This window comes from Protomyctophum bolini, assembly GCF_963924005.1.
Source record: "Protomyctophum bolini genome assembly, chromosome: 12".
NCBI lineage: Eukaryota > Metazoa > Chordata > Actinopteri > Myctophiformes > Myctophidae > Protomyctophum > Protomyctophum bolini.
The window spans coordinates 14,366,399-14,389,744 of NC_137873.1; the positions used below are offsets into that span (position 1 = coordinate 14,366,399).

The window sequence follows — 23,346 nt, forward strand, 5'->3', positions numbered from 1 at the left end:
CAGCCGGGAGACACCGAGAGGACATAACATAGAACAGCAAGAAGAAAGACCCCAATGACATCATAACAACAATGACGTCATCATAATGATATCATAATGAGCTCCAGTCAGCCTAGTAGCCCGGCTGTCTGCCGAACACTAGTACCTTACTTCTAAAAAACAAACTAAAATAACACAAGCATGTCCCCTCCTCTGGATTTGAAAAACAAAAAACAAAAAAAAGCCTCTTCAAACAACAACTTATTGTGTGATTTGTTGGGAGAAGGATGACGTGTTTAGCCCCGCCGTTTGTTTCAAACGCGGGACATATTCCCCTTATCTTCTCCGTACAAGTGTTATTGTATCGGAGAGTTGATCAGAATCTGTAGTGCTGTGAATCTATTTAGCATTATGAGTGTTCCATGAAGACTTTTTCAGTGTTTCCTTTCAGAACATTTCGGCCGTGGTTTTTTTAACCACGGTTACCTTTGCATCGTGGTTGACGTTGTAGTGTAATGGCTGAATGTGTGTGACTGTGTGTGGGGTCATTCCTTTTGGCATAGAGGTGGTGTTGACATTGTTCATTAAACAATAATATTTGCTGTGCTTTTGCCAAAAGTTAACTGGCATTCGTGTCAGTGATGGGCTACAGGGCATAGCAGTGGCGGCGATTTTGTGTTTCCACCCAATCAATCAATTATTTTACATTTAAAAAAGCTAGAATCAAGCCATCCAGGCTCTTGGACCATAAAACATCTGATGTCTCATCCCCTGGTTTGCGGAAGTAATGGAGAATAACATTGGGTCATCTTAAAATCGTCATTATTAGCATTATGGTAAAAAAAAAAAAAAAAAGAATGTTGGCGATATTGTCGGGGAGATGGCTCTGTATCGTTTACGACAGTCAGTCACTCATATTTGATAGTCTGTTTCTGGCGAGAATATTACTAATTTGGCGGCAGTATTACCGTTTTGTAGCCGTCAGTTGATTATTTTTTATTGACAGAATGTTTTATGGTCCTGATTCATCAAGAGCCTGGATGGCTTGGTTCCAGGATTAAAATAATTAATATAAATATTTTCAGAAATCTCTGGGAAAATGTAATGGGCTTTCTCTCTGTGAAACCACAAAATGGCCACTACTTCTATGCCCTATTGGGTTCCAGCATGAATTTGTTTTGTTTTTTAAATGAAAATAAATCCTTAATGAAACTGATATTCTAGAACTGACCAGATGCAGATATTGCAAAACCGGAAATAATTAAAATGAAAATCAAGCTGAGAATAAAAAATGTGTCTTCCCTGGGCACAAAACAAAATATTATATATACAGTATATATATACATTATATATATATATATATATCGTTATGAAGTATAACTCCATTTAAATATATCAAAGTTACCATGTCAACCAGCAAATATATACGAAGATGTTTATTTGTGAATGAAAATATGTGTTCTGATGGTGAATTGATTCAACTTTATATTTTTAAAGTTCTGATCACAGGGAAGAAATCAGATATGCAATCTATGTTCAACTGTGTGGTATCAAAAATAAATGTCACCTCCTGTGTTGGTGCAGTAAAGCCCTCACTGTCATGTTACACACCCATGATCTTTATCTAAAGGTGAATAAAGATAATTCATACAGTACAACTTGTCCTTTCTTAGTTATAAATAGCTTTCTCACGAATTGTGAAGATTTAATTGTGCTGTGCAAGACTACACATTTGCTCTTTTATTCCCCTATAGCCTATCGGACATAATTTATTCATCTATCCAAAGCCATCCAAGTTGTGTGTGATCAATACTGTGCTCATGTGCATGTTTAACCATGTAAAGGCCACAAAAACAGTCTTGATCCACTCGGGGGCAGCATAGGGCTTTGTTTCGGTTGCTTCTATGGGTACCACTCAATAAAATGACATGTGCTGGTTTATGTTTTAATGGTCATAAAACTTAGTGCACAAACACCAAAATAGCTAATTGTATTCTGATTTGTTTTATTTTGGTAAAAATAAACAAAAGGTAAATCAGAATACATTAGGAAACAAATACATATTAGGCCTATTATTATTATTATTATTACTTGCGCAAGCAGAGCGCGCAAGTACTAGTTTCACCCGGGACTCGTATGTACCGTCCCAGCCGTCCCGCAACTTTTGATGCGTATGCACCGTCCCAGCAAATTGTGCCTGATACGGCAGTGGTGCCAGATTACATGGTGTGTATATGTATAACTAGCTCTCAATGATGACGTAAAAATATGTAGATTAAAGGACCCAATGCCAGAGTGTAATTGGTTTTCGATGGTGACGTAATGACGATAATATGTTTTAGTGTTGGGAGGATTAAAGGTAATGCTCCTATGTATACATGTATGTAATCTGGCACCACTGCCGTATCAGGCACAATTTGCTGGGACGGTGCATACGCATCAAAAGTGGCGGGACGGCTGGGACGGTGCGTACGGCGCAAAGTAATCACAGTATACCGCTAATCAACTTACAAATTACATATACATAGTATATGTAATTAGAATAAAAACATGTGGATTAAAGGACCCAATGCCAGAGTGTAATTGGTTTTCGATGGTGACGTAATGACCGTCCCAGCAAATTGTGCCTGATACGGCAGTGGTGCCAGATTACATACATGTATACATAGGAGCACTACCTTTAATCCTTTAATCCACATCTTTATTACGTCATCATTGAGAGCTAGTTATACAGATGTATGTAATCTGGCACCACTGCCGTATCAGGCACAATTTGCTGGGACGGTGCATACGCATCAAAATTGGCGGAACGGCTGGGACGGTGCGTACGGCGCAAAGTAACCACAGTATACCGCTAATCAACTTACAAATAACATATACATAGTATATGTAATAGAATAAAAATATGTGGATTAAAGGACCCAATGCCAGAGTGTAATTGGTTTTCGATGGTGACGTAATGACGATATGTTTTACTGTTGGGAGGATTAAAGGTAATGCTCCTATGTATACATATATGTAATCTGGCACCACTGCCGTGCAGGCACAAGTAGTCATTACTGAGATTTGACAGTTTGTAGCGGTCGAAAGTATACTTGCGCGCTCTGCTTGCGCACTAGTAGGCCATTTATGGCCTACTAGTGTGCAACAAGCAAGTATGCACTCGACAGAGTGCAGTTCTAGTTATTATTATTATTATTATTATATTGAAATCATATTTCTGTCCAGCCAATTCCTTAAGCCAAATCTGGACCAGCAGTTTTCAACAATTACTGACCCATTGCCAGCCTTTCATGTTTAGGTCAGAGTTTCATAGAAAATTGTCTACTGAATTGATAATAACCAACTAAATTAACTTAAATAACCAACTAACTAACTAACTGTAACCATCTGGCTTTAACCAAACGTCTACAGCTGAGCCAAAGTGGAACCCAGCCTTGCCAAAGGGAATATTAGCCCAGCGAGACATTGACCCGTGTTCCGTGATTTTGACACTCACATTACATCCTCTAGGACAGAGGCTTTCAAATGGTTTCATCTGGAGGTCACTGACCTCTCGTTCTGTCCCAGGGACCCTGACAAAATAATACAAGAATATGATGGCCTATAGTGCAGGGGTTTTCAACTGATTATGAACCAGGGACCACCACCATGACTAAGAATCAACCTGGGGACCACCCCCTGACTAAGAATCAACCTGGGGACCACCACCCTGACTAAGAATCAACCTGGGGACCACCACCCTGACTAAGAATCAACCTGGGGACCACCACCCTGACTAAGAATCAACCTGGGGACCACCACCCTGACTAAGAATCAACCTGGGGACCACCACCCTGACTAAGAATCAACTATAGGACCACCACCCTGACTAAGAATCAACCTGGGGACCACCACCCTGACTAAGAATCAACCTGGGGACCACCACCCTGACTAAGAATCAACTATAGGACCACCACCCTGACTAAGAATCAACCTGGGGACCACCACCCTGACTAAGAATCAACTATAGGACCACCACCCTGACTATAGAATCAACCTGGGGACCACCACCCTGACTAAGAATCAACCTGGGGACCACCACCCTGACTAAGAATCAACCTGGGGACCACCCCCTGACTAAGAATCATCCTGGGGACCACCACCCTGACTAAGAATCAACCTGGGGACCACCACCCTGACTAAGAATCAACCTGGGGACCATGCACCACCCTGACTATAGAATCAACCTGGGGACCATGCACCACCCTGACTAAGAATCAACCTGGGGACCACCCCCTGACTAAGAATCAACCTGGGGACCACCACCCTGACTAAGAATCAACCTGGGGACCACCACCCTGACTAAGAATCAACTAGGGACCACCACCTTGACTAAGAATCAACTAGGGACCACCACCTTGACTATAGAATCAACCTGGGGACCACCACCCTGACTATAGAATCAACCTGGGCCCCTGGGGACCACCACCCTGACTATAGAATCAACCTGGGCCCCTGGGGACCACCCCCTGACTAAGAATCAACCTGGGACCACCACCCTGACTATAGAATCAACCCGGGGACCACCACCCTGACTATAGAATCAACCTGGGCCCCTGGGGACCACCCCCTGACTAAGAATCAACTCGGGGACCACCACCCTGACTATAGAATCAACTCGGGGACCACCACCCTGACTATAGAATCAACCTGGGGACCACTGTTGTGTTGGGTGGGGGGGATATGGGCGTGGTGTGGAGGGAAAAGCTTGAAATTAAATATTGACAGTTAAGGGCTTTGTTTAATTTGTTAATTTGAGGTGAATTAAATCAAGCCCTTAACAGTAATTTAATTGACATTATGCTAGTCCGGAGCAATTCCTTTGCCATGGTTGCCCTTACTCTTGTTCTGTTCTCTTAACCTTCCATATTAAACTCATAGATAGCAGACACGCATGATTGCATGATTATATGGGAACATTTCCCATACTCAACCAGTCAATCCGGTACACTTTCCCTTGAAATTCGAACTCCCCTGTGGAAGTTCTTGACATCCCAGTAACTGACAACAATGATCTTTAAGGCATAAGCTGCATGCTGCAGAAGATCAGGCCCTAAAGTTTCTTGCTTGCATGGGTTGTCCGAATCCGCCATTCCTTCACAGGGTAAAATAACACTGCTTTCACCATTGGAATTGCATTATGGGACATATATTTTATGGGTTTATTACATAGTGCAGGTGCAGGTAATTGCAACAACCACTGATCTTGTGAAAATTTTAAACACGTCCGCAAAATATTCAAAACTTTCCGCGATTCTGCCAATAATCATGCATATTCCTTTAACCACACAGCCAGGTTTTTGCTGCGTCAAACAAGGAATCACACATGTTGATTCCCTTCCCCTGTTCGCTCATATGAGCCTGTCACAGACATGCACAGTCTGAGCAATTCTGTCAGGGAACTTAGTGCAGTATAAAAGCAGATCAGCTACGCGTCGACGTGTCACTACACCTCAGTCATTATAAAATACCTGGTAACCTGAGACCTCTTGTGGCTTATTGCTTTAATCTAAGCTCACAATGCATCGCATCTGCAACCAGAGCTTATTTTAATGATGTTTAGGACATGCAAGAAACACTTTCCTGGGGTTTTTATGTGTGAAATATGTTGTTTGTTTTTGTTTTTGTTTTGTAGATATTGTACTCATGATGTCATGTTCATGACCAAAAACCTGTCATGAAAATGTGGTCTTATTTCTTTCCTACATGGACTACAGCACTTCCATGCAGCCTCCCCCCTCTCAACAAGTAGGGGAATAGTGCACTAAAGCGTTATGGGCATTCAGCAATCCAGTCTAGTCAAACACACATACTTCATTATTTTTCTGGCCAAGGGTGCAAATTTAAAATTGTGCTACTGTTATCTACTACAAATACTATATAGCATTGAGTGACTGTAGTTTCTTCCAGCAGTGAAATGTCCCTTTATATTAAGTAAAGAAGAAGAAAAAAATGAAGAAAAAGCAAGTACTTTTTCCACCACTGATTACAATCATTGTAAATGAAAGCAATATTGATCTGATGAACTTCAACTGTTATGTCAGAAAGCTGTGCTGTGTCAACATTTCTCTATACTGGCCGTCCTGACTTCCTCATCTCCACCTGAGTGTTTCCAACAAGGTCAACGCACTCTCTCTGTTTGCAGCATATCTTCCCTTGTTTACTTTATACCTCCCATTCACTATATCTCTGTCTGTTATTCTAGGACTATTTGAGAAAATACCTACGGTGAATCGATCATGTGTATCAAGTGAATTTGAAACATTGGCTTGTGATTGGCTGATCACCCCATAGCGATGATTTGTTTGGCTGAGCAAAGTACATATTGAAAGTACATATGCAAAGTACATATTGGTTGGATGGCACTTACACCCGCCTTCTAATGAGAGCACAAAATCTGTCTTCGAAGAGCCACCCATCGACTAATCTAATATACGGCAACCTTCCCCGTGTTTCTTCACTGGTCCGATCCAGAAGAACGCAGTTTGCCGGCCACTGCTACAGAGCTGACAATGAGGTTATATCTTCCCTTCTTCTCTGGAATCCTGCCTCAGGGTGGACCAGAGGTAGAAAGCTGCCGTTCCCTGATGTCATCGCTAGGGACACATGCTTCAGTAGGCTGGAACTGGGGGTGGCAATGAAGGACTGGTGCTTCAGTAGGCAGGAACTGGGGGTGGCAATAAAGGATGAAGATAAAATTGAGGACAGAAAAGTGAAGACGCCAAAAGTGATTGGCCGGAATGGCATTTGTGATGCTTTTATTGGTTGAGCACTGTGACGGCCCTGCCCCCTCTGCCTCTGCTCAGTAGGCTATATGGCAAATGGCAGCCTGGGTGATTAGGGCAGAGTGGAGCAGGCCGTCAGGCCAACTGTGTACACCTGAGTGGGGTGTGGTCTGGGAGAGTATATAAGGGCCTCTCCTTCCATGCTCTCAAGCCAGCTACCTTACCTTCCTTTCAAGCAGTTGCACACCTTTTACAACACTCACACACAGCACACTCCATACATCCATACACTGCATACATGACTGATTACTGACATTGTCACATCTGGGCTAGTAGCTTCTTCAGGTTACAGAGAGGTGGGCCTCTCAGCAGAGACACTGTCTGTAATTAAACTTTACCGTAGTTCTAATCTTTGCAATAAGACAACAGATGATGACTTAACGATACAATGAACATAGTTAAACATAATCGGCACTAGATGAAACTGAACAGACTCTAATGACCATAGTTAAACATAACGGAACTAAAATGGAACTGAACAGACTCTATTTTAAGAAATTAGACACATTTAGCACATTTTAAATCAGTACAAATTGCACTCACTATTAATAGTTATAGCGTTTCTCATACTGAAAGATTGTTAAAAGTCATTCTTTAAGTTAAATGTGGAACTACTCAGTGAAAGTCAGTGACCAAGAATACCACCAAATGGTCACCGGAAGATTCTAGATTCTCACCACAGGAGAGCAAGCTTCAGAAGGGTTAGAACAATATAGCTTTGGATTCAGGTGTGAAGTGTAAACATTCCTAACTCTGGAAAGTGAGGAGTCTACCAAAGGACCCTTTTGGTGTATGAGATAACTTAAACATTTGTATATTAAAGTAGTTATGAACTATACTATATGATTCATAGTATACCACAGGAGTGACCACAGACAGGAATTTGCACTTACTGACCTGAGTCCTACAATGATGAGAAATATCTTACTGACTTAGTGAACATAGCAATCTTGGTTCATTTATCTGGAAATTATACAACAATATGACGTAAATTACTTCCGAGTGCTTCCAACATGAAGGTCAACTCACTTTTGCTGTTTGCAGCATATCTTCCCTGTTTACTTAAATTACCTGATAGTCTCCCATTCAGAATCCCTGTCTGTTATTCTGTTGTATAAAAGACCTGCAGTGAACCCTGTTTGTCCACGAAGTTCATGTGGAACCTGCGGTTCACCTTAGTTCACATTCATTTAGAGAGCTGCTCTCACACACAAACACACACACACACACCGGGAATGAACTGTCCTATAGTGCCTTATTAGTAACCTCTTCAACCCTACACGGTTGACCGGAGTCCCTCCTAGTGTCTTTTCTGTTTTCTGATATTTTGGGGAAAGCTTTCGCTGAAAATATATCTATCTGTGATTTTCTGCACAAGCTCTCCCCAAATTCCGGATTCCGGGGTTTAAGTGGTTAATAATGAATTTAAAAAATAATGTATTTCTTCAAAAAGCTGCTCACAGACATGGAATAAATGAACGACTGCCCATTACTCCGACTACGTTGCTTCCTGCGGTTAGGGTAGGGTTAGTAATGGGGCAAGTTGGACCAACGGGACAGGACGGGGGACAGAGACAGGGACAGGGACGGGGGGGGGGAGTGGACGTCGGAATAGTGGGCGGACACTATTTTAGGAGAAGGAAAGCAGGTTGGAGACTCCAACTTGGAGTCGTATTAATTCCAATGGAAGAGTGAACGTGAACATTGCTTCTTAATCATTCTTAGCTCCATGGTCACTGAACTGAATATTGGTTCCGATCGTCACACAAGCCACACAGATTTTCATACTTTCTTCAGAGAGACAAGAGAAAATCAGCCTTTCTGCTGGGTAACCATGAAAAGAGGTGCACGCAGTCACACCAGTATTGCAAACCTCTGGGGCTGTGGAATACAGTGAACCTGCATGTAGCAGTCAGCTGCGCCACTCGGCTCCATTGGACTCAGTTAACACACATACTGTAGGACTCCATTTTGCAGGTCTTAAGTACCAGGTCTTATTCCCTAACTTGAGTAAACTAAAGACCTGGAGGCGTGATCAATGCCATTTTGCTATTCTGAGTGGCCAAAGAGCATTGATCACGCCTCCAGGTCTTTAGTTTACTCAAGTTAGGGAATAAGACCTGGTAAGACACGCAAAATACAGCCCATGTGTGGGTGAGAAACAAAAGACAAAACAGATCAACATAGCTCAATAACTCAAATGAAACAATACTATATAATAATGATGAAATCAACCTAAACAAAGCAGCAGTGGCTAGATCTAAGAGAGGGATATGAAACAAACACTTAAGTTGGTACACTGTACACTACTATAACACAAAGTATCTCGTTATTTCCTTATTTGTCAGTTTGTGCTCACACATTCCCGCTTGCCCATGCATGAAAGAGTTCAGCACAGGGCACGATCCCTCTTACCCATGAAAGAGTTCAGCACAGGGCCGTCACACGGCTGTACAAACTGAAAGATAACATATAGTTTAGATTGCTTACAGCGATTGCTTTATTGTTATTTACTATCATTCTACTATAGACCCCAGGTACATCCGGCCACAAAAGATCACAGGATCCTGAAAGTGAAGGGGGATACAGGGGGGGGGGGGGGGCATACTGTGTGTCGCAGACTCAAGATGTCAGTTTGTCACCTCCCCGATTTGCGTGATGTAGGCTATGGATAAAATCTCATGTGTTTAGCAAAAATGTGCCTCATGATGGTGCTATAACAGGCCAGATGTGGGAAATGCAGGGCAAAGGTTTTTCCTTGGCCTCTAGGGAGTGAGCATACAAAGTTGTATGAGATTGGTGCAGTTTTAGGTAACGTAAGATGAATTGGCCTGTTATAGCGCCACTATGAAGTGGCATTTCTTCCTCTGCCTAGTGGGAATGTGTGTGCATAATTTCACGGATATTGCATGCTGTGTTCATGACTTGAGGCATTTTGTTCAAAACGGACCAATCTTGCAAACTTTGGAAGGCAATCTTAGTCAATCGGGATGGAATATGGGGAAGCGGACAGGTCCGTGTTGATCACATGACTATAATTTTAAACCTAAACCTAAAGTTTAAAATGTGATTTGCAAAAATCGGTCTCATAGTGGTGCTATAACAGCCCGTTGTGGAAAAATTGGGGCAGAGGTTCGTTGTTTGCATCCAGTGTGTGTGCACTGTTTGGCATCGACGAGATTAGCTGGTAACAGACGGACAGACAGACAGACAGACGGACGGACGGACGGACGGACGGAGTGCAAAACATCTCCCCATACCTTCGGCCTGGTGGAGACACACACACACACACACACACACACGCACACACACACACACACACACACACACACACACACACACACACACACACACACACACACACACACACACACACACACACACACATCTCCCCCAAGTCAGAGAAAGGAGCAGGTAGAAGCATTATAACGGAGGAGCCATGCTGTCTGTTCCACTTTATACCGGGAGACAAAAGAGATGAGTGTTTGATTTCCCTGCTGCTGAAAGACTAGACACACACGTACACATGCATACAGTGTGTGTGTGTGTGTGTGTGTGTGTGTGTGTGTGTGTGTGTGTGTGTGTGTGTGTGTGTGTGTGTGTGTGTGTGCGCGCGTGCGTGTGTGCGTGCGTGCGCGGAGTGCGTGTTTGTGTATTACAATTATTTAACTTCTGAAGTCAGCAGCACATAGAACGGGGCCTAATGCGCTGCTGGTTTTATCTCTTACCAGGATCTCTAGTACTTCTGGTTTCAACTCCTAAAAGGACCTCTAGTACTGCTGGTTTTATCTTCTACCAGGACCTCTGGTACTGCTGATTTTATCTCCTACCAGGACCTCTAGTTCTGCTGGTTTTTATCTCCTACTGTACTGTACTGTACTGTACTGTACTGTACTGTACTCCTGTACCGTACCGTACCTGTTGAGTGTTTTGAGCTTGTAGATCGTCTATTTTTGCTACGACACTAACGACAGTAATATGCAATGTGGCCCTCTGGAGTGAGTGTGAAAATATATTGGCCCTCTCCATCGTCAAAGTTGGTCACCCATGCCATGGTTAAAGTGGCTAAAAGATTGTGATGCAAAATTATATTATAGACACATTATATGCTTTCGTGGTCTTAACGGGTTAAAACCCCAACGGAAAAGCAAGGCTCTACACCATTTTGTTTAATCAGAAAATAAGTTATTTAATGTCCGTAAACGTAATTCACATTTTTACATGGCAAATACTGTACTTGAAAAATGTTGAATTTTTACCCTTCAAACAATGCATATAACATACTAAATCTGTGATTCCATGTTCAATTCTAGACAATATATTAAGAGAGTATGAGCCTCCAACAAGTCATAAAGTAATAAAAGTGTGGGATCCACATTAAGTGAACTTGTGTTTGTATTGCCAATGCCATATGTAGGCTACCCATGAAACTCAAAATAGTTTGACTGTTTTTGAAAAGTCATGACTCCATTTTGATTGGAATCTTACAAGGTGGCAAAAACTTTCCATAATGTTGGTGTAGTGCAAATTTCATCAATTCCCATAATAATTATAGTTGAATTAGTATTGTTGTTGTTGTTGTTGTTGCTGTTGTTGTTGTTGATGTTGATGATGATGAGGATACAACTGTTTGGCTCCATGTTTTCTTCTTTCAAGTATCTCTTAAAGGGGAATACCACTCATTTTCAACATTACAAAAGGTATACATTAATGACAGTAAAATGTTGAAAATGAGTGGTATTCCCCTTTAACAGATATTAAACACAGGCCTTCAGAAAGCACATTTACTGTATCAAAAAGGACACAATTTATAAACAATTTGAAGAAATACAAATGTGAAGGGAATAAAATATTGCATCATAATATGCATATTATTATAAGTCACGTGACGTCACGTCACATGTGACCCAGCTTGACTGAGGGGCTGCCATTGGATTTTTTGTAATTTCAAGTTCACATAACTTGCCCTTTTTATCCTTTCATTGCATCATCACCTTCTTAAAATAATGTCCCAAATATTTGAAACGTTGTCCTAACACAAATATTAAATGCCTTTGATAATGAATGGCCAGTTTTATGTGATATAGTGTAACATTAAAAGATGGACTTATAGGATGTGATTGGCCGGAATGAGATGATGTATGATGATGTATCATGATAAGAGCACCCCTCACTTCACACGGGTGTGATTGTTTTTTTTTAGGAAAAGGATATTTTTCCCTAAATCAGCTCTTCATGACACTGGCCACCTCTGGTAAATTCATATAAAACAAACATATACTGTCTATGGCAGTGGCTCTCAAACCTTTTTGGCTTCAGTACCCCTTTTCCAGATTTCTGGATCAAAGTAACCACTTTACCCGACATGTTGCTTAGAAGATAAAACTATACTTCATATTTTACGTTTCTTTTGGTAAATTACTAGCCTACCCTACTTTGCCATAATACAGTGTCATACAAAAGTAGCAAAAGCAGATATACAAGCTCAAAATGCAACGCGTTTTGGGTACATTTACTTTAAAGATGGAGTGCCGTGATTTTTCACCCCCTAAAACATATACTAGGAGGAAGATTGTTTTAAATAATGTGTACAGAAAGTGTAAAAAATTGTTTTATGTGCATGGCCACACCCACTAGTTGATTAAGTAGGCCTATACCTGGTTTCCCCTTTGCACCACCCACTTTAACTTCCGCCTTGCCCACAGCTGTTGTTGTACAGTAATGGGGGAGGGGTTAGGGTTATGAAAAAGTGGTGTATTTACAGTATTTCGAGTGGGCCTTATGACTCAAAGGCTTTCAGCTTTCAGGGAGAAACAAAAAATACACAGGGAAGTCATATTTGTATATTATAACCACAAAAATCACAGCACTCCATCTTTTAACTATATGTGTCCAGGTTTTCCATTTAAGGGTACACGTACCGTCGTACCCCTATTTGAGAATCACATGGTCTATGGTGCTATGGTGGGTAATATGAAGCCAAGAAGTGCTTTTCAGTGCTTCTCATCAATGGCCTCCTAGACTAGGTGCCCTGCTGGCTGAAGAACAATTAATGCACCATTGATTACAATTGATATTTGACCGGATGATTTTATTACCTTAGCAAGCATTGTCATATGTTATGCTTTCAGTTGCTAGTTTAAAGTCTTCTTTCAATTACCACAATGTATTTGTATGGTCCCATTAACTTTTGAATTGATGATAAAGTAGGGTATGCTCCAGGTGCTTCTACTGACTCTACCGAGTGAAGACCAGCCCCTCAACACCCTTTCAGCCAATGCTGTTTCCGGTTGCTTTTCAGGACGGGAAAATCCATGATGGTGGATTTGGATTTGCCAAAAAAGAGGCTTCAAAGCGGGTCTGTAGAAACCAATGGGTTTCCCTTCGTCCATATTATTTTACAGTCTACGATTCAGTCACAATACAAAGTGTTCAAAGGGAATTTGGCAGAAATCTATTGTCCGTCCCATGTTGTCCCGTCGCGGGCAGACACGCTCTTCTTCTAGGAAGTTCTGAATGTCCTCCTTAATGTCGGGCCGAATCATGAGCAACCGCACTGTTTCTATTCTGAATGTCCTGTTACATCATGCTCAACCACACTCTTCTAATCTGAACATCCTTCTTAATGTCCTGCCAAATAATGAGCAAACACACCCAAATGTCCTTCTTACCAGTTAAACCCCAGCATCCGTATTGTGGGGAAAGCTTTGGCAGAAAATAGCTCCATCGGCTATTTTAAGCCAAAGCTTAGCCTTCCCCACAATGACAAAAGAAAAACACTAGCATAGAGCCCCTACTCGGAGGTCCACTCAACCACAAGAGGGTTTAAGTCAGGTTGACGATCGGCCGCTTCACGAGCAGCCGCACTCTTCTACAATCATGTTCTGGATGTCCTTCTTGATGATCTTCTGCTCCTCGTTGTAGTAGAGCATGGACATGGCCCGCAGTCGGGTGGGGATGCAGCAGGACCGGATGTTCTGGAAGGGGCCGTAGCCCCGCATGCGGTAGTGGTTGATGACCGTGGAGTGGAAGGACAGTGTGGAGCCGGCGAGGCTGGCCATGTGACTCGGGCACTCGCCCTCACAGTAGTTGGCGTGGTACCCGGAGGGCGCGATGATCCAGTCGTTCCAGCCAATGTCTTTGAAAGAAGAGCAACAGATCGTTTTAAATGATGGTTATTTTAATAATTGTGTGAACTGAGGGTTCTCATGTCCGTGAACAATGAAATACATTTATTTAAGTTCTTAGAATTTGCTGGGAACGAATTACATCATAATTTACCACATATCCATAGACTAGGCTGGCCTATTATGTAATTTCCTAAAGCCATGCATTGGAGCGGCAAGCGAGAATCACACTTGTGTGAAGTGAGAGGCGCCCACTGTGGCTGAATATATATATATATATATATATATATATTTGTACTATGTTGTACATGAGTATACCTGTACCTTTAAAGTTCACGTAGAACTGGCGCTTGCAGCAGATGCGTATTTTCCCGTCGCACTCCAGCCCTCTCTTGTCCCGACGGTGGCCGTGCTCTTCTCCTGCCCGCAGGACCACCATGAGGAAAGGCCGGTGGGACTGGTCTCTGGCGTTGGTGTCCGGGGACGCCAAGATAGGCGTGGCTCCGGCCTCGGAGCAGAGGGGACAGGACAAACGCAGGTCAAAGGCACTCCGCCCACTGTCCAGCAGAGCCTGGACACTGCCGGGAACGGGCAGGGTGTGCCAGCCACTCCGCCGCGTGTCCACCGTCTTCTCCGAGATTGACTCCTCCACCTCCTCCTCCTGGGTGTGGTTGACCTGCGGACATCGTGGGAATTTCTGAAATTATGTTCTTTTTGCTTTTTATTCGTTAAAATTGTGGGGTAGTGTTGTTCCAAGTGCCACCATACGCGTGTGAAACAAGGAGATGTCTTGTCACCAACTTTGTTCTCCATGTACGTTAATGATCTAGCAATTGAGATTAGAAACTCTAAATTGGGGGTGGAAGTAGCGGATATGATTGTAGGCATACTTTTGTATGCAGACGACATCATTTTACTTGCCAATTTGAAAAGGAGCTGCAAAACAATATTGTTGCGGATTGGTGTTTGAGGTGGAGGCTGGTGGTAAATATTGACAAAACACAAATTGTTCACTTTAGGAAACCATCTGTAGAAAGGAGTCCATTTATGTATGTGTGGGAGAACTGTATTAACATACAAAGACATATAAATATCTTGGCCTCACTTTAGATGAGCATAATGAACTTCAAGGAAGGCACTCAGGTTATTTTTTATTCAGCTGGTAGAGCCCTGGGGTCAGTACTGAATAAGGTGAAAGCCTGTAAGGATTTAGGATATTATACATATACACAATTATACCAGTCGGAGATATGGGATGGATGCCCGTAAATATCAGACACAAAGGTGAGATGTTGAGACTTTGGAATAGACTTGTTAATATGTCTGATGACAGACTAACCAAAAATATTTTTAACTGGGACATTTATAATGGTTACCCATGGGCTAATGAAGTAAAGTCTTTATTTTTTATGAATAATTCATAATTTATTTATTTAAATAGACTATGCTGTAATATTATATTCATGAAATACAGAACTATATGTTCCTTGGGTATAAGGAGAGTTGGGCTGTTGATTTATGGTACAAACCAAAACTAAGAACATATCGTCTTATTAAAAATAATTATGGCTCTGAACCTTATGTTACACAAAATGTATCCAAAAGTCAGAGATCTTTTTGTGCACAGCTGCATTCTGGGACCTTCCATTAGCTTTAGAAACGGATAGATTCATTGGTACTCCTGAGGAGGACAGAGTGTGTCTAGTGTGTGATTTGAAAGAAATTTTGTTTTACTGCCCATGAAGAACTAAGACATGTAATATTTTGTAAAATGACAATCTGTGTAAACAAGTTAAACAGAGATCAGATTTTACATCCCATAGCTGGTGTTGACAGGGCATTGCCATAGCAACCGGACCAATGTTAAAAGCTGCCATGGGGCTATACATTGGGGTCCGTATATACTGTATTGGTTGATAAAGTCCCCTAGCGTCCCCTAGCGGCGGGACCTGGGAGAAAAAGAGTTAAGGGTTGAAACACTCTAAGAAGGTTGGGGGCAACCTGATGACCTCTCTTCCAGGCCAAGGCTGTATCCATTACAGATAGATTATAATTGCATCTTTGATGAATTTACAAACTGAATTAATTTCAAGGACCCCCATAACTGTGGAATGGAACCAAATGCACATAAAGGTTCCATCTCAAAGTTGTCCAAAGTCCTGTACTGGAACCCACTCAAGGACCCTTGAGTGCTGGGGTCTGCTGGGGACAGGGGCAAGTCATTTGGGATCAATATTAGTAGGAAAATGCATGAGCCTATATGTTATTGGGTCAGAGTTGTCCTTTAAGAGCACTTCACCCACTTTCAACCTATCTTCATAATGGTGCCATTGTTGTCTGCAGTTCAGAAACCATGCAGTGACATCATCAATGAGGAATCCAAGCTAATAGAAAGTGCAGGCTTTCAATTCCTGGAAAGTTAGCATGCTATATAACATGCTAACTTTCCAGGAATTGAAAGCTTCTATAGTCAGCCATTGTTCTTGCGTTAATCAGATGACAAAACCTGCCTGCCAACGATGTCAGTGGTAGGCGGGTTTCTCCACAACTCGCTGGCTGGTCCTCCCTGAAGCCAGTTCATATAGGATAAAGTATAATGAAATTGAAATTTTAGTAAAAGTAGGTTGCCTAAAAATTTGACTTGAGTAAATGTACATGGTTACCTGCAGCAGTTGGATGGTGACTTTGCCTTTGGAATGGCTGGTTCCCTTGGCGAGCTTCAGGAACAGCCAGACGTTGGCCTGCTCCACCACAGAGGAGCTTCTGCCCTCCTTGGACAGGTCAAAGGTCACGCTGGAAGGAGACTCACCTGGAACCCAAGAACCTAAGTTTTACTCATATAGTATTTTGATTACATTTTCATTTAGATCATATTTTAGTAATCTGAAAAGTTTCAGTGTTAGTCTAATTTAGTCGACTAAATTGCCTGATTTAAACGCATTGTGAGCTTGTAGATTGGCTATTTTCAGCATGCAACCAATTGCCTTTTACTGGATCACATCTATCCTCCCTATCATTGACAATTTATTTAGTCTTAGTTTTAGTCATCATAATTTAGTTTTTATCTTCAAGTGGGTCATGTAAACAAATTTGGTTAATGTAATAAAAAAGGCAGCCAATCACACTTATGTCTTTTTTATTATACTGTATGTGGATACATTGCCTGTTTTTTTTTTTTTCATTTTTATTTAACTGAATTACTTATTATCATTGTCTAATCTGAAATTGTCATACAAAAATGCCTAATAAAAACAGTATTAAAAAAAAAAAAAAAAAAAAAAAACACATAGCTCCGTAAGGGAATGGTTGCACCACTCAAAAAAGTTCTAATATCAAGACTAGACGACCCCCCCCCCAATGCAATAACTCCAAGGACTAGGGGGTCCCGGACCAGTGAAGACCCATGCATTACAGTTAGTATAGGGCTATTATTAGAGCTTTCAAACTTTTGGGAGCTGCATGCGCAGTCTCGCACAATTCTGCAAAACACAGCTGGTGAACAAAGACAAAGCAACCATTATTATTGTGATTAGGATTATTGTTCAGTCTGTTTACAGCGGCCATAGCTGAATGGTTATGGAGAGCCCGCCTGGGAAAGCCAGACAGGGGTCCCGGGCAGGGGTCATCGCCATGCTAGCTTGTGGTGGACATGTTTGTCAAAATATTGTTTTTGTCACGGACATACAAAATGAATGGACAATAATATTACCAGGATCACATAAAGCTGAATGACGATAACAGCTCCGTAACTCTTAGTGTTCAAATGGAACACACCGTCTCCAGGCCCTTCCAAATAAAACTTTTGAAGAACCACTAGTAGGCCTACTATATTTGTAATAATAATAAACTTTATTTATATAGCACCTTTGATACATAAATGCAGCTCAAAGTGCTTCACAGGGCAGGACACAAAAATAGAATACATGTACTCCTAATGTGCCATAGAGTAATAGCAAATCAGTGTAATACATATTCTGAAGAAAACTGGGAGACTTGACATTCAGTAATCGGGTCTTATGATCAAAATTATAAAAGCAACCAATAAAATTAAATAAAAATGTGCCATGGACGAGACCAAAGACATATTGACGACCGCTGACTCCCAGGTTTGTTCCCAAGGCCTCAGCAAGGTGCTGAAGTGTCCCTTAGCAAGACGCTTATCTGCTCCCCAAGGTGCTGCCCACGTAGTGCTGCACTGCTCCTGATACTATATGGCTTAAATCCAGATACTGTACCTCATTTCACTGGGGCTGCTGCATGTCCCTGACTAAGGATTCGTATATAGTCGAAATCTGATTGGCCAAAATGTGCCTGTATAGTCGACTGGCAGTCTAAAGTATAAATATATAGTATATACATTTCAAACTATTTGTTAAATAATATAACAAATTAGGACAATCTCTAAATCGAATCATGCAATTTAGGCATTTAGCAGACGCTCTTAATCCAGAGCGATTTACAATAAGCAAGGTAAATACACAAGATGATGCATCAAATGCATATAGAAATAGTACTCTAGGATCATAGGTAAACCTAATCTATCATCATCAGTCTAAGCATTATAATATCATACATTGAACCTATATAATTCCTATAGAATGTCATAGCCAGGTCTACATAACATGCTATATAAATTACAATTTAACCTTTGCCTATAAAGTCTGCAAGGTCGTCAAGGTGCAAATGCTAAGGACCAAGGTGGAGTCTGAAGAGCAGCGTCCTTCAGATTTGGAGGATTAGATTTAGGGGCATATTTAGGGGAAAGATAATTAAAGCTGCTACTACATGGCATTTCTATCTATCTATCTATCTATCTATCTATCTACAGACAGACAGACAGACAGACAGTCGGACAGACAGACAGACAGACAGACAGACAGACAGACAGACAGACAGACAGACAGACAGACAGACAGACAGACAGACAGACAGACAGACAGACAGACAGACAGACAGACAGACAGACAGACAGACAGACAGATAGATAAATAGATAAGAGTGTAACAGTTTCCTCTTTTGCCCCTAAATATAATCCCCCACATCATGAGCAGCCTGTCTAAAAAAAGAAAGACGCAGGTCGCCATTCATCAGGAATGTGGTTCCATTCAGAAATATAGACAGGCTTTCTGTTTCTCTCTCTCCCTTGAGGTCCTTTGTCATTGCTCTCTCACACTCTCCCTATCCAGCAGTCCACGGCCATTAATTACTGAGACTGTATTACTGTGAATGAGGTTGATTATTCACGGCCAGCAGAACACAGGGTATTCTGCCCCCACATCGGCGAGCCTTTGAGGGTCCTTTTTAATTGAAGATTTCGCTCAAAGGGGAAACTATTTATAGTAGGAAGCCTTTATGCACATTTCTGTAGGCAAACAATCCAGTGCAAAATGTGTTTATCACGAGCTGCTTCCACCGGTTGCAACAAAGCCCAAAATGAGACACGAAGATATGCTGCTTCCACTTTGGAACACAGCCTAATCTGACCCATGACCTGAACCATGACCTGACCCATGACCTGCATGGTGCTGTCACGTGTGTGCTCTATGTAGGCTAAATGTACAGTGAGCGTACTTAAGTTCCCACAGTTCCCTCAGCCCTACAGTATGTTCCCTCAGCCCTACAGTATGTTCCCTCAGCCCTACAGGCTACAGCATGTTCCCTCAGCCCTACAGTATGTTCCCTCAGCCCTAGAGTATGTTCCCTCAGCCCTACAGTATGTTCCCTCAGCCCTACAGGCTACAGCATGTTCCCTCAGCCCTACAGTATGTTCCCTCAGCCCTAGAGTATGTTCCCTCAGCCCTACAGTATGTTCCCTCAGCCCTACAGTATGTTCCCTCAGCCCTAGAGTTGTTCCCTCAGCCCTACGTTCCCTCAACCTATATGTTCCCTCAGCTCGCCCTCATCCCCAAATAGACCCTATACAGTTAGTTCCCTCAGCCCTATGTAGTTTTTTGTCTGTCTGTCTGTCTGTCTGTCTGTCTGTCAGATTTTTTGTTGTATCAAAAACAATTTGCATGAGTTTGTCATAGGCTAAGGAAGAACCTATATTAAATTGTATAAGCCAATGGGCCAGAATTACAAAAAGGTGAATAACTTCTAAAAACATTTCAGTCAGACTACTCTTAGAATGAATTTAGAATATATTTATTGAGCATAATTGAGCATAGATATATGAAGCAAGATTGTCAGGGCTCAGTCCTTATTCATTCCCTGTAACATTAACATTTTAGTTAAATTACAATCCAAATAGAATTACAGGGAAAATGTGTTTGTCATGCGCTGCTTCCACCGGTTGCAACAAAACCCAAAATAACCCTAGAAGATATGCTGCTTCTATCTAGAAACAGAGCCTACAGGTGGATGCTGGTGAGGCGGTGGGATTTGCAAAAACGTCATGAGCAGCAGGTTAGCAGCAAGCGAGGCAGGGAAGCAGCAGCACAGCACAGTAGGAGATAAGCCAGGAATGAGAGAGAAGATGAAATAGCCGCTCTGATCAGGTAAAGAGTGCATGAGACTAGTCACCTGATCAGGTATACGTGTTCACAAGTTGTCTGCCTGAACTAGCTACGCAGGCTTCACATCATTCACACAGCAAAAGGTTAGGACAAAACAACTTGGCCAGAAATGGTCTCATCGCAGAGACTAAAATAGCCTGCTTATTGTCTAAAAATGTTTCAGTCAGGACAACGGCAAGACAAAATAACTTGGCCAGAAACGGTCACGGGCATGGCACAACTGACTAACTTCATTAAATTGAAGTTGATCAACGTGGTTCTTCCCTAAAATAGCCTGCTTGTTTCAGTCAGGACGACATAATGAACTCATGAATGGATGAAATATATATTTATTGAATATAAAATTTGCAATATATTTATTATGGTTTGGCGATATACAATTTCATTTTACAATTTAGGCATTTAGCAGACACTCTTAATCCAGAGCGATTTACAGTTAGCAGGAACAAAATACATGGTAGGCTTATAATACAGATGAATTGGATCTGCTTTTTAGGTCCCCTGATCAAAAGAACGTTTGCCAGCCAAGTCTATGGACTAGCGCACTAAATGACCACGTGAGAAGCCATATGGCCGATATAAATCAAACTCGTATAATCATAACTAATTCCGTTTCATACAATAACACAATGCATTCATGTTTTGTGGAGGACGCTGAGGATGATGATGATAGTGTCAGACTGTTCAGAAGGCAATCATGTGATGATGTGACAGCCACATTGTTTTATGTTTTATTTCACTTGCATTTTCTGGACTGCATGGTTGTTAGACGTTGGAGCTAGTACTACACAAGCTTCCACTAATGGCGATTGTCTTGTTCCAAAGCACAATGGACGGTCTGCCTTCACAGAAAAAGGGGGCAATACTCCGGAACTCCCTGCCCATTGACCTAAAACTGCAAGCTGGCAATCAGCGATGCCAGATGGGATTTGTGAGAGAAATAAGCAGCTAGGTCTATATAGAAGCGATAGCATAGGCCACATGAGCACTTTTTATACACATTGGCTATTTGAAAATAGCCGATCCACAAGCTCACAAGATCCCACAAGCTATTTTCAAACCAAATCTTGAACAAAAGTAAAAAATGGGGGACCTTGACATGAAAATGTTTGAGAATGAGATTATGAAAATGTTTGAGAATGAGAGTATGAAAGACGCCAATGGAAACAAGCCATAGGCTTTCTTGAGTTAAAAATAAATTCTCTTCGCAGACTCTTTCTGCAAACTGTTAATATAGTATTCAATCAATCAATCAATCAATCAATCAATCAATCAGAACCACTGGTTTAAACAACATTAGAAATAAGTCACTAATGTTGCTCTGGAGAGGGAAGTCTGGAACTCTCTGGTAGCTGTTGCCCCCGCGACCCGACTACGGATAAGCGGTTGAAGATGGATGGATGGATGGATGGAGGAAGTAAATTCACATAAAAACATCCCAAAGCAGACATGGCAACACTGATGGCAATGTCTGCAATGTCACACAGGACTCAAATTGTGGTTAAAAACGAAACAAAAGTGCTCACATGATGAACAGAGTTTGACTGGTTTATGTTCATGTTACCTTTTGGTTGGTCCCCAGTTCACATAATATGACTATTTGGGGGCCGGGGTCACGGCCTGAAAAGGTTGAGAACCACTGGTCTAGCACACATGTTCCAAACCACTGGTACTAGTAGGCTACCATTGGTGGTACACAGAGGAGTCGCCCCAAAAAAGGAGAAAGAATACAAAAGTGGAATGAAATATTTATATTACTACAGGTATACTACAGTAATATGGTTTGTCTGTCTATGGTTTTACTTGAGACCTACTTTCAAAATGACCAGCTCAACAACATATACCCTGCACCAAATAAAACTATCATCCCATTGCTGAAAATAATTACAAAATGTAATTGAGGGAGCTTTCATAGGCTACATATAAGACGCACATGGAATGGGAAATAGAGGGGGGAAATGGTAGGGTTTTTTTTTTTTTTGTATTTGACTTTGCTACTGATTGTACGCAACAACAAGTATTGCATTGTGTGTTTGAGCTGACAGGCCCTTTTTGATGTCAATCAATCAAGTCACCTCAAGTCATCTCAGGTCATCTCAAGCGGCAGATGCAAAAACCGTTTTTTTAATTATATATATTTTTAGGGGCATGTCATGTGGTCTACCTGCAAAGCCTTTGTGATCTACTGGTAGATCGTGATCCCTGATATAGGCTATCCAGCCGTGCTGAAATGAGCATGACAAGCACACCTAGCAGTTAATAGAATATTTGAGAATGGATTAATCACATTAGAAATATCATAACTTGTGCTGATTAGTGAGTAGACCGAGTTTTGTCAGAGCAGCAGCATGATTGGCTTAGGAATGGAACAAAAAGGGCAGGTATAACGTATACGCTCCAGTTACTATGGTGCTACTTGGAGAGCCAAATATTTTCTGAGGTGGTACTTAATTATAAAAAGGTTGGGAACCAATGGTCTAGCAGACGCTCACAAATAAACATATAGGTAATTCACAGAACCTCAAAACCACGATTTTGTCTTTAGGGGAGGGGGTTAATGGGTCACAGGGGACTTTCATAAACAGACGTGCATGCACGTATATGCATGTACACACGAACACACACACACACACACACACACGCACATGCGCGCACGCACGTACACGCACACGCACACGCACACACACACACACACACACACACACACAGTCACACACACACACACACATACACACACAGACACACAGTCGACACAGAATGCAAACTATGAACACACCTGGCTCCGCAAAGGTGATAATCTCAGATGGAGGCTCGGGCTGAGGGTTGGACTCTGCCGCTGCCCCGCCGTGGTCGTCCTGGATCTCCACAGTGCCGTCCTCGCCTACCCGGCCCACCTGC

General features: G+C 41.9%; 1 protein-coding gene across 1 annotated transcript in view; it reads right to left on the reverse strand.

The window, feature by feature from the left end:
- Nucleotides 1-13,657: 13,657 nt before the first annotated feature.
- inhbab (inhibin subunit beta Ab) overlaps nt 13,658-23,346 on the reverse strand; it is a gene marked incomplete at both ends in the record, with an annotated part of 10,006 nt that continues 317 nt past the window's right edge. The window contains 4 exons of the mRNA XM_080778893.1: nt 13,658-13,944; nt 14,258-14,609; nt 16,597-16,742; nt 23,225-23,346. The exon at nt 23,225-23,346 is cut by the window's right edge and continues 317 nt beyond it. Coding sequence (XP_080635019.1) covers nt 13,658-13,944; nt 14,258-14,609; nt 16,597-16,742; nt 23,225-23,346 — 907 coding nt within the window. The remainder of the gene's footprint in view (nt 13,945-14,257; nt 14,610-16,596; nt 16,743-23,224) is intronic.